The 13,400-nt window shown below is 34.6% G+C and overlaps 1 protein-coding gene across 7 annotated transcripts in view; it reads right to left on the minus strand.

Moving 5' to 3' along the window:
• Positions 1-13,400, minus strand: part of SNX13 (sorting nexin 13) — a 127,605-nt gene that overhangs the window by 60,659 nt on the left and 53,546 nt on the right. For 6 of the 7 annotated variants that reach the window (XR_004627970.1, XM_011222600.3, XM_034668807.1 and 3 more), the window contains 2 exons: positions 923-1,044; positions 734-835 (listed from right to left, as the gene is read on the minus strand). Coding sequence is in view for 6 of the 7 variants with exons in the window: in XM_011222600.3 (XP_011220902.2) it covers positions 734-835; positions 923-1,044 (224 nt within the window). In the remaining variant the exon portion in view is untranslated. Of the gene's footprint in view, positions 1-733; positions 836-922; positions 1,045-3,397; positions 3,403-6,039; positions 6,102-13,400 lie in introns of all 7 variants that reach the window. The other variant, XM_034668826.1, reaches the window with a different exon arrangement.

Raw genomic sequence — 13,400 nt, forward strand, 5'->3', positions numbered from 1 at the left:
GACTATTTCTGAGAGGCTGCAAAACTAGCACAAGACCACCTCCTCAGCTAAAGCTTATCCGGTCTAACCTCTCACAAAGGAAAGACCAGTCCATTCGACTCCATAAACAGTGTTTGAAATCATATTCTCATTCTCTTAGAAAATATTTTAGGGTAACAGGTATACTATTGAAGTAGAACTGATAAATTCAAGGAGAAGATAAAGTCCTATATATCATAAAAAGTAAATTTACAGTTATAAATTGTTTTTTGTTTTTTTAAAGATTTTATTTATTTATTCGACAGAGATAGAGGCAGCCAGCGAGAGAGGGAACACAAGCAGGGGGAGTGGGAGAGGAAGAAGCAGGCTCACAGCGGAGGAGCCTGATGTGGGGCTCGATCCCATAACGCCGGGATCACGCCCTGAGCCGAAGGCAGACGCGTAACCGCTGTGCCACCCAGGAGCCCCTACAGTTATAAATTGTTTATACCTGCTATATTTTAGAAGAAGAGAAGTAATCTTTAATCACCATCTTTAAATTTTAAAGATGACCTTTAAAAAAAGAGAAAAGAATCTGGAAACTACTTTTAAGAGTTAAAAAATAAGATGAATAGTGACACTGTCTATACTATGTTACCTATCCTGTAGGAATAATTTCACCCTTTACCCTTATTTTGTTCCCTAGCCCTGCTAACTTGTTTCTAACCAATCTGAACCGTTACTGTTCTCCAAAGAGTTAAACTGAGAAGAAAACCTTCTTCATCTTTGGGAGAAGTGCACACTAGATCGCGGCAAACGTCCTTCTCCATTTCAACTTCAACTTCAAAGAAGGTATCCACAAGATCTTCTGCTGTACCTGCACAAAGACAAGAACAAGACATACAAAATGATAAAGAAAGACAGACTTTAAAGTCCTAATTTTCAAAGGGAATAAAGATATTACCTTTTGCTTGATCATCTTTCTCTGTTATCTTCTGTTGAGCCTTTCTGAATACTCGTAGGTGTGTGCCAAAATCATCTACAATGCGTGTAGTAAAATAAGGTTGCCAGTCTATTTCTTTTGACCTTATAAAAAACACATTAGATAAAAGCATTACATAAATGCTTTTTAATCAAAAAGTATAAATTCACTTTAATGACTAATAAACAACATAATGATTATCACAGAGACTGAATTTATTTACACTGAGATTTTGTTTACTTAATTTCTCTTACATCTTAGTCCTCCCTTTCACAAGACCCAAGGTATATCAAATCTAGTTGACGAAGTCTTTGAACAATATTATTTGAAGTATTTTATGTGCCAAAGCTTAAATACTATCTAAGTGTTTAAAATACATAGAAAAAAAATTTTTTCCAGTTAAATCTAAAATGAGTCTGACACCAGGTATATCATGTACTTCTTATCCAAACAGAAGAATACACTAGGGATTCAGAATGTTTTTGCTTGCTTTTAGAAGAGCATTTGAGACGTTTCTTGGTTCCTTCTGAACCCTTTCTGAATTCTCTACATTCTTCTCCTTAGTTATACAGCCCAAGTTCTGAACCAAATACCTTTGGTATGGAGTTTAAGCAGTTTCTATTTGCAGATACTAGCACTTAAAAACTTGACCATTTGAAATAATTATAGTCACACAGAAATGGCTTAAAGAATGATACAAAATACCACACTACCCATGGAAAAGGTGATTACTAATTTTATTAAGTTACCTATTACTCTATCTTAAAAGTAACAAACCTCAAGAAACACTGCTAATTTAGCACATCAGTGGAACAGTAACAAATAAAACAGATAAGCCAAAAACAGTTTATACCTCTCCTTGGATTGATATTTTTAAATAAGAATTTTTTTCAATGTGGTTTTCCTTAAATTAGCACTCACATTAATTTGCCTTTTTAGGAACATACCAAATAGATAAAAGAATCTATTCATGAAGATGCTGGGCAACAGAGGTACAAAGAAAAAGTATACTGTAATTCACTATGTTATTTACCCAAACATATATAATAAAGAAGCCAGTGAAGAAATTAACTTGATTATCGTCACATTTTGAGAGAAAACTTATAGGTGTTGATGGCATTGAGGAATATAACAGATGCCTGTTTTCAAATAAAAACACAAGTTATATCACTCATAATATTTTTTTAAATGCACAACTATAATTTTGTTACATACGTGGGAAGAAAGAGTAAATTATTAAGTACATGAACACAAAAACAAATTAACATTAAAAAGGTAACCTGCACTCAGGGATCTGAGAAGGGGTTAATATTACTTAAAATACTACAAGAGCCATAGTATATAAGCATATACTAACTTTGGTGACAATACTCAGCCTCAACATAAAACCAAAATAAAAACAAACCTAGCAGTCTCTAGAGTCTCCTTTTTTCTTATTTAAAAAAAAAATCACAATCTGTAAAAACATCTTTCAAAAGTCTTTAAATGAATTGTTTGTAAAAAAATCATCCACATCTAAAAATTTTATAACAGAATTCAGTTGGTATAGGCCATGACTCATTTTATCCATGAAAGGTCATTCTAACAAATTCAGAAGAAAGCTGAATACATAATCTTTCAAATTACTTCTATTTTGTTTCATGGTATAATGCTATTTATAATTTATTGAAATTTTCAAGCAAAATCAAATTTACTAATTTTAGAAGGGGTTTTAAACCCATCTCAACTCATTACAGAGGACACAGTAACACTGACAGTAAGTGAAAATAAACAATGCAAATACATAAAATTTATCTTAAATTTAAAATAGGGATTTCTATTTTCAATGTACAAATATGTTGAGGGTGTGTTCTATATCCCAATGTACAAATATGTTGAGGACAGTGTTCTATATCCCTACCTAAGATCATTATTTTCCCTTTGCTTGACTCACTTCCACTGAATATGTGCAAATTAATAGAAGTCTCAACTCAAATGAACTTTTCTAGGTTAGGAAGATAAGAACAACAATAGTACATTGCTTCCCTTTGTGAAATAGGAAAACACCTACTAACAATTTCTAGTAGTATTTGTCTTCACAAAATTTGAAAATATTCTGATGACAGTGAAGTACTTCCTAAATTGAAGTGTACTGATAGATATGTAATAAATGGAACATGAATATAAAAATCAATTAAAAAGTCATTCAATTTATATAAGCCATACTTTCTTCTATTAATCCACATCTTCTATTAGAGCTCTTAGTATCAATTATTCTTAAATTATGCCTATAGTCAAGGCTTTTTTTTTTTTAAGATCTACTGATCCATTTGAGAGAGAGAAAGAGTGAGCACATGCTAGCATCAGAGTAGGGGGAGGGGCAGAGGAAGAGGGAGAGGGAGAATCTCAATCAGCCTCCACATCCAGCATGGAGCTAAATAAAGGCGAGGCTTGATCTCATGACCCTGAGATCATGACCTGAGCTGAAATCAAGAGCTGGATGCTCAACCAACTGAGCCGTATAAGATACCCTTATAGTCAAGGCTCTTTTTTCACTTTGTTTAAAAGTATTCCCCTACATGATTCCTATTCTAATAAAAACATCTGGATTATTATAATAAATCCTATTACCTACACTTTCATTTTATTACTATTATAAGCTTTCCTTTCCTGAACTTAAATATAGGAAAGCATTATTTTCTGTATGACCAAGAGAATAAGTAATAATATTCTAACCCTACCTTGAAAATCTGAAATTCATAGCAGGCCCCTGAAGCTTACGTATCTTGAGAGAATGGTTGCAAGAATTACGAAAGTTAACTAGGAATGCAAACAAGTAATGAAGTTTTATTAAAGTATAAGAGCAGAAACCAAACAAGTGTACTGCTCTGAACATATATCTGCATGATTTTATCTCCATCCCTAATGCCAGCATTCCATTCCTGGCCTTGTATTTTACATGGTCTCCCACATTTCACCTTTGTCTCCCCTCCATTCTGTTTTCCACAGAGCAGCCAGGGTGATCTTTTTAAAAATACAAATACGATAGTACAAAACAAGAGATTCAAAAACCATTTAGTAACTCCCCATCGATCTTCAGGCTAAGCATGAATACTTTCTCTAAGAGCTTGCATACCCAAGAGGACCATGTTTACTTCCTCATCACCATCTGTTCCACCCTCTTCCTTCCCTTCTATTCTGCTGACTCACAGGCTTTCTTTCCATTTCTCAAATATGCCCCTTCTTATCTCAGAGTCTCCGGACAGGCTAATCCTTCTGCCAAGTTTGCTCACCCCTGCCCACTCTCCACACATTTCCCTTCTCTCCCCCACATTGACTTGACAATTCCCACTTTCTTTAGAGTTTACCTAAAACGTCTATTCCACATGGCAGCCTTCAATGCCCCTTGCCCCTTTCTCTCTCTGCCATATTCCTTCAGACTAGGTATGGATTCTTCAGTTAAACATTCTCATAGCACCAAATTTTTCACATTTTATAGCACTTGAAACCTACAGTTAGATAATTCAACTGGTAGAGATAAATTCAACTGCTGAGATAAAAATCTCAGGAAGCCAGAGACTTTGTCTGTTTCATTCTGTGCTCATTTTATTTACAGTGGTATCTCCTGTGGCTAAATAATGTATTGAACATTGGAGACACTCGATACATTGTGATTTACTGATTCCTCTTTCAGGGTCAAAACACTGTTAATAGGTGCCCGGAGAAAGGCAACATGAGGTGCACATGACAGTCTCTTACTCCTTAAAGTTCTGAAACAGAACATAAAGTGAGGAGCTCCATTTGCCTTTCTAAATCCCTAAACTACTGAATGCTAATACAAAAAAAAAAAAAAATGCAATGAATATCCCAAATACATGGGCTGACAGTGAGATTATATAAATTGCTTCACTGGTTCCATCTTTGCTAAGCAGTGTACAACTCATCATCAATAATGCAAAAAACACACCAAAATCAATTGAGGATTTCTGTAAAAGAGCACTGGATTGGCATCTATGTCCTTAATTCAAGTAAAAGATTCACCATTTCATTCATTGTGAAATTCAGCAAATCACATCACTTTCCAGGGTTTGTTTTCTCTAAGGAGAACTTTAAGAGTCCATGATTACCTGAATACCCATCCAAGCATGTGCAACACACACACACACACGGACAGAGCACGTGGGAAAGTGATAACTGAGAAGTAAATCAAAACATATGATCAAAAGAGGGAGTCATGAATGTATTTCATTTTAACAAATCATATAAATCTTTCAACATAAGACTGAGACCTTTTATTTCACTAAGGTTTTGCCAAATTATATTAATACGGCTTTGTCTTTAATAAAACATTACAACACTGCAACAGTTACGGTATCCAGTTTCTTTTAAACGGCATGACAACTAAAGACATTTGTGAACAAATCTGAATGCAGAGTCCTTCAAGACTTCCCACCAATATTTCATTAGCTGTCTGCTGCATACCTGAATCAACTGCAATCATTTATCAACTACTTTGAGCAAAATTCCAAAGCAAATGCCTGTTTTTATAGAAACTACATTGCCATTCTCATACTTCTTCCAACTATGTACAAGTAAATTAAGTGACTATTATAATAAAAAGTATAACTGGGATACATGGATTCAGAAACAAATACAACTTTCTTTTTTAAACATACTTATTTTTCTCTTCTAAATCATACATGTTCAGCTCACACCAGGGACCAAGTGCATCCGATTTTCTGGGGACAGGACCCAGGCACAGAAGTGGACAGAAGTACTAGAAAGTGGTCTCTTCGCCTAGCTTTAATGCTAGGGGCATGAGTCAGTATGCCTTCAAAGCGGAATGGAGAATAATGGCTAACTTAAGTAAGTTAAGAGAACTGCCACTGGGACCAGAACTGGGACCATGTCAAAATAACTTAAAATTTTGTTGACGATAACCACACACAAAAGTAGAGTTAATTAAGTGATATATTATAATTTAAAAGGATTAAATAAGGCAGCTACACTTAAATCTTAATGAATGTCATTGACAAGAGAAAGAAAGGATATAGGAATGAGCAAAAGATGGGAATGAGCATGGCATATGCAAGGGTCACCATGTAATAGACTTGTCTGACTAGAGAAGTGGGTAGCTGTTTGGCAGTAAAGGTAATCTTCATATTCTTAGCAGAATACTTTACTGGAAAAGGTCTTTTATATCAAAATGATAAAAGTAAAAGCGGGTTCTCCCACAGAAACAATCCTATAATAAATGTTACGTCCCTGATGCCACGCTATTTTCCCTCCGAAATTACTACTAAGAGCTTATTTGAAAACAGGAAGAGGCACTGTATACTGCATAGTGTGTATGTGTATAAGTGTGTGTATATGCATATATACACAGGAACATTTTTAAAGCCTTTTTAAAGATATAGTTATCAATAAAGGAAATAAAATAACCAATCACATAAATTTATAATAGTATGTATTAATCTCCTATATGAGTTCTTTTATCTTCTACGTAAAAAAAATACGCATTTTGGGGGAAAAAAAAAACTTTTACTGTAGTACAATTCCTAGTTTTCCAGGATAGATTTTAACAAGCAAGCATCTTTGAGACGATTTTGAGAAAAGTTTTATTCCAGCAGAGAGCGTTTGATCAACTGATCCACAGACATTTTTTTTCTGAAAGCAGGTGGTATGCTAAAGAAGAATCCCTTCTTCCCCAAGCCACTGAATCACGTAGTAACTTCCCCCCTCATAATTCCCTACTAGAAAGGAAATACTCTTTATAATATATAAACCTTTACCTGTTTCCAACCTTCAGGAGCCCTTAAGGGAATACTTTGTTACAGTGTCAAAAGCTTCAGCCTAAAATTGAATTTTAGCAGATTTTTAAGGCACAAAATTGTAAACTTGCTTCTAAATCCTTAAAAGAATTACCCTTCTTCCAATCACAATTTACTCACAAATACATGTTACCATAATCACCTCTCTAGAGCACCTTTGTTTCCCTTTTTAAATTACTTTAAAAAACAAATTATAAGGGTAAGTATAAAAGAATGGAACCGTTTTTCACAACATTCCTGAACTTAATATGAAATTTACTGTTACTCTCTGCCATAATCCTCAAATATACATAGAAAATTCCTCTTTTGTAGGAGTTAAATTAGCAACCACACAAGGCAACAAGTCTCACTGCTTGATGGTTACAAACCTGTCTGCTCCCTTAACTGGCTGCACCTCTTCCCAGTTGCAGAGGGGAAAAAAAAAAAGAGGAAAAGAAAAAAAAAGCGGGAGAGCCAAATGTGCATATCTCTTTTGTAGTTCCACCTTTAGTGACTTCCTGACTATAGCTTAAAATCAACCATGGTGGGAATATTCATACTTCAGAAAACTTACAGTAGACTTCTAAAACTACAAATTTATTGTTTTCTGCATTCTATAAAGAATAGCAGTCATCTGGATATTCAAATAAAAAATTTTAAGTTTTCACTGATAGAAGAATTAACCATCACAAAAAGATTAGTCTACTAAATGTCTGAAATCAAGCATTCTTTCTGACCACATAGACATAAAAGAGGTATAAAAACTTTATTATCATCCTATTCTAAGACATCCTTCTAGTAAAATAACAGACTAGAAAAGTACTTTAATTCTAATTAAATCTAATTAGCAATATTAGATGCTATACAAAATAACTCCCCAAATAATATTCAAAATGTAAGGTATGACGGAGCATATGAAGTGCATGTTTTGAGGACAAGGTATGACTGAAAAATAAAAACAAACCAAGAGTCTTAATATTTTAGAACTTCAAGGGATCTGAAATAATTACAAGTCTGTATCACTGCAGCTCCAGACTTCAATTACTTATTCTAGATTATATAGCTAGTGATATCAAGGCCTTGTTTAAAAAAATAAATCAGGATTCTTAATTTTCAATTCAGTGTTTTCTTTACCTTAACAAGAACATAAAACTTCCTGACTCTTAAAGTTATAAACAAATTGGAAGAAATGGAGAAAAATTTTAGGTCTGCAGTTTTATATAACCATATTAAAGGAAATGGTACTTAGAGAACGAAAACACTACATAAGAAGTCCGGTTCTACATCCTGTGCCCCAATGCTTCAAAGAGGTGAAAGATCCAGATGTTCTAAAGGATGTGGATCTCAGAATACAATGAAGAACTTAGAGAAACACACATCAAGCACACTCACCTATTTTAGAGGTTGAGTGTAAAGAACACAGAGCTGGAAGCCTTAAGCTACAGGAAAGGAAAAAAATAAATAACCTGGAACTAAGTGTGCATCCTCTTAGGTATAATGTTAAGTACTAAAAAATTAAAGTAATGCTGTTAATTATTTTAATAAACAAGACTTCTAGTAAAATGTACCTGACAAATGGAACATTCCTAGATTCAACAGAGAAATATATTAAAATTATATGGAAAAAAAAAGTAACACGTAAGTCATAAATGGGAACTCAATCAAGAGGAGTTTATTGACTATTCACTATTTCATCATGTACAAAACACTATATTAAGCATTATTTTCCAGATCAATTTCCAAAGCCATAAAGGGATAGTGGCTACCTATACAAAACATATCATCTATAGTTGAAAAAAAATGATTCTTATATGTTCCTAAGAACATAAAAAAAAAGAGAAAGAGGAAAATTAATTTAGTTTAAAATAAGCCATCCTAGAGATCTTTATTGCTCATTACCAAATGTTTCTGTTTATCTCTGGCTATAAAAGTAATACATTCCCATTTTGTAAAGTATAATATCCTTCTTTTGATTTTTAGCATAAGTTATAATCAGCCATAAATCCACAATCCAAAGACCAGTTAATATTTTAGTGTATTTCCTATTAGTCTCCTTGCTATGCATGCATACTGACAGTTTTTTACACAGCTAAAATCATACACTATACTGCATGATTTTTATTCTAAAATATTTTTTATTTGTTTAACAATACTTCCTAAATATTTTAATGACTACAAAACTGTTTCAGGGGTCAGAAAACTTGTTCTCTAATGAGCCAAAGAGCGACTACTTTAGGCTTTGCAGACGACACTGTCTGGGGTCACAACTAGTCAACTCTACCACTGTGGCACTAAAGCAGCCATGGACGAAAATGCAAACAAATCAGTGTGACTGTCCAATAAAACTGTATTTACAAAAACTGACTGCAATACACTCCATTTAATAATAAAATTACAAATAACCTAATTTAAAAATGGGGAAAAGATCTGAATAGACATCCTCTGAAGAAGCTATACAAATGACTCATAAGCACATGAAAAGATGCTCAGTATCATTACCTATCAGAGAAATGCAAATCAAAACCATAATGAAATATCAGTTCAGACCCACGAGGATGGCTGTAATCCAAAAGACAGACAAAATCATAGGGCACCTGGCTGGCTCAGTATTAAGAACATGTGACTCTTGATCTCAAGCTCGTGAGTTCAAGCCCCACACGGGTTACAGAAATTACTTAAATAAACAGAATTGAAGAAAAAAAAAAGACATAAACAAGTATAAGCAAAGATGTGGAGAATATGGAAATCTCATAAAGTGTTGGTGAGAATATGCAGTCACTTTGAAAAACAATTTACAGTTCCTGAAAGATTAAAGAGTTACCACGTGATTCAGAAATTCTACTCCTAATATATCCAAGAGAAATGAAAACATAAGTCCACAGAAAAATATGTATATGAATGTTCATAGTAGCATTCTTCATAATATCCAAAAGGTGGAAACAATCCCTATGTCCACCAACTGATGCATAAACAAAATGTGGTTTATGCCCATAGGACGAAATATTATTCAGCTGTAAGAAAGAATAAGTAATAACGTTTGCTACAACATGGATAAACCTTGAAAACATTATACTAAGTGAAAGAAGCCAGTCACAAAAGAACACATAATGTATTATTTCCTTCATACAAAATGTCCAGAACTGGCAAAACCATAGAGATAGAAAATAGATAAGTGGTGGCCTAGAGCTAGAAACTTTGGGGGGAATATAGGGAGTGAATGAAAGTGGATATAAGGTTTCTTGTGGAATCATTAAAATGTTCTTAGGGGCGCCTGGGTAGCTCAGTCGTTAAGCATCTGCCTTCGGCCCAGGGCGTGATCCCAGGGTCCTGGGATCGAGCCCCACGTCGGGCTCCCAGCTCTGCTGGGAGCCTGCTTCTTCCTCTCCCACTCCCCCTGCTTGTGTTCCCTCTCTCACTGGCTGTCTCTCTGTCAAATAAATAAATAAAATCTTTAAGAAATAAAAATTTAAAAAAATAAAAAATAAAATGTTCTTAAATTGATGGTGATCAAGGGTGCACAACTCTATAAATATATTAAGAGCCACTGACTTTAAGTGCGTAAACTGTATGGTATGTGAATTATATAACTATACAATTAACAACCCCTGGTCTATTCCACACATGCAAAGGCATTAACTTATTGGGGCGCCTGGGTGGCACAGCAGTTAAGCGTCTGCCTTCGGCTCAGGGCATGATCCCGGCGTTATGGGATCGCCCCACATCAGGCTCCTCTGCTATGAGCCTGCTTTCTTCCTCTCCCACTCCCCCTGCCTGTGTTCCCTCCCTCGCTGGCTGTCTCTCTCTCTGTCAAATAAATAAATAAAATCTTTAAGAAAAAAAAAAAAAGCATTAACTTATTGCCCCTTCTTTTAAACACTTAATGGTTCCTACTTGTTTTTGCTACATTGTAGTAAATACGACAATAATCCTCTTTCCAATTAAAGCCAGTTTTAAGCTAAATTTTCAAATGGCAAAGAATGTAAAATGGCAAAAGAGTATACAACTTTACTGTTGCAAATGTAATGCTGCATTATTTGAGTTGTGCCTGCCTTTTGGACAGGTCTAGGAACACATGATCTAATTACTTCTACAGCAAAATGGTTAGTGAAAAAAATGGTTAAACTTTCAGAACATATCCCCCATCATTCCATTAGTATTACAACCACTGAATCTTGGAACCTACCTAGCCATACCTCCTCTTGCCATGGGAAAACCCTTTAGGAAGAACACAGTGGCATTAGAATGTATCTCCTCTCTGCTAAGATTAAGGGTAATGGATGAACCTAGTTGCCACATCTCATACCTCTGAAAGCCACAAAGTTCCTTGATCACTTGTATCTCCTTATTGCTTCTATAACACTAACCTTATTCCCCTTCTCCGAACTTTGCTCTTTCCTTACATGTCCTTCATCCTTCTGTCTATCCTACTATTTATTCTTGAAGACCAGTTTTAACCTCAATCCACATGGGGTCTTCATCAGTTACTCTGGTCCATTCTACCTCTAGATAAAAATTGCTCTCAGTACCACACAAATTACTACTTTATTTCTCTCCATTTTATGTGCTTTAATATTGTCTTCACCTGCTCCTTCCTCCCCAAAACAGAACAAACTAAGACAAGGTCAAAGAATCTGTGTGCATATATCCTAGGAAGGTAATAAATAACAAAAATTAACAGTAACAACCAAGTTAACACTCACTGAACATTTACTATGTAATAGATCCTGTGGTGTCTGACATGCACTCCTCCTCTAGATAAACATTACAACAACCCCATGGAATAATTACCCCATTTTAATGATGCAGAGACTGAGACAAAGAAAGTCAAGTAACTTGCTCAAAATACCACTTAATGGTGGACAAATACTTCAGGAAATGCTTCTTGGACATCATCTCATTTGCCCCTCACAACTCTAAGTTTGCTACAAATATCATTATTATTATTATTTTACACATATGTTAAGAAATTTTAAGTATACTGTAACTCAATGGTTCCGGTAGAATTATAATACAAATCTCCCAGGACTCTAAGTCTTGTACATAATTTATTATTTAAAGGAAAATAAAAATACATAGGTTATCTCAGATTCAACCACTAAAGCTCCAGCCTCGTTCACACCCAGGTTCTACCACAAAGAAGTCAACAGTGCTCCATGAAGGTTTCCATCCCCAAACTGCTACTACAGTAACAGGGTTACAGGTTATACAAGGTGTTATCATTACAAAGTACTCTCTCACATGTGATGTCATTTAACCCTAATGACCTGATAAGTAGATATGGGTTATCACCAGACTCCAAGAATTTATGTGTTTTGCCCATTCAAGACCATACAGCTTAATAAATAATAGCACTAAAGCTCAAAATCAGGACTTCAGACTCTATCTTTTCTTCCTCTTATATCTCAAAATTAGCATTTCATTTTATGCTGATACTCTGTAATTTTTTCCTCAGGGTAATGAATAAATATGAACACTAGAACTGAGTGGTTCTAAATCTTTTCTGGAGTCATAGGCTCTGTTTAAAATGAAATCTATAACCACCCAAAAGGGAAAAAAATAGTTCCGTATACATTTTCAGAACTTCATGGGCCCCTATACAAGACTGTGACTTGTAGGACAGAGGCAATAACTTAGCACTCCTGTTATATGCTCCAAAATATACAACAGATAGCACAGAACATGGACTGAAGTAGTTACTCAAATGATTGTAAACAGACCTAATTTTCTCGATACTAGCATTGACAACAGTCAGGGAGACTCCGTAAGACGTACCTTTCAGTAGTAATAGGAAAGAAACCAACATAGAACAAAAATAAAGTCACTCATAGAGACGGCACAACCAATTACTGAGCCATACTGAATGCCAGGGGCTTTTACTTCATATCATTTTTAGCCTGAAAACAGCCTCAAAAGTAACCTCATTCTTATCAACCTTTTATGAATGAGTAAACTTAAGGCTCAAAAGAAGCTGATTAATTTGTTCAAAATCTTAAGGCCAATGAGAAAGCAAAGATATAAATTCAGATCAGTCTAGGACGGAAGAAACCTGACTCTTCCTGCAATCACCTCAATATTCAGCTTGATAGCATACAATGTTACAAAAGGCAGGAAAATAAAAAACAGAACAATTTATTACATGAAATGTAAAGAAAAGTGGTTTTTCTAGATGAAAAATCTAGATCATAATATATCTGGAAGGGAATGGAGGAAAGAACACTAGATTGCTAAGAACAATCTGATTCTAATACTCTGCCCCAACTCACTGGATAATCTTGGACTAACCATTTAATCTTTCTAGACCTTAGCTTCCTCATCTGTTGTGAAATTATAAATGTCAGAGGGCATTAAAAACTTAAACTCTTAAATTTAAATTCCTTCACCATTTTCAGAACATTTTCACAACACTGAAAGAATGAATACCTAATACTCAATAATGTTATATATATATATATATATATATATAAAATAAAGGAGATAAAATCCTATTTCTGAACTTTGATTATACTTTATTTTCTGGGTTCCACAGTGACTCTACACTTGTAATTAAGGCTGGCTATTCTGCAAACGTCTGCTGTTAATACTAAGGGAGAAGGAGCTCAAATCTATCTCTACAAATAAGGTTGTTACTCAAACCATGAACATTACTACAGACCTCCCCAATGACCTGAGGT

The sequence above is a fragment of the Ailuropoda melanoleuca genome, chromosome 1 (genome assembly GCF_002007445.2).
Source record: "Ailuropoda melanoleuca isolate Jingjing chromosome 1, ASM200744v2, whole genome shotgun sequence".
Taxonomy (NCBI): domain Eukaryota; kingdom Metazoa; phylum Chordata; class Mammalia; order Carnivora; family Ursidae; genus Ailuropoda; species Ailuropoda melanoleuca.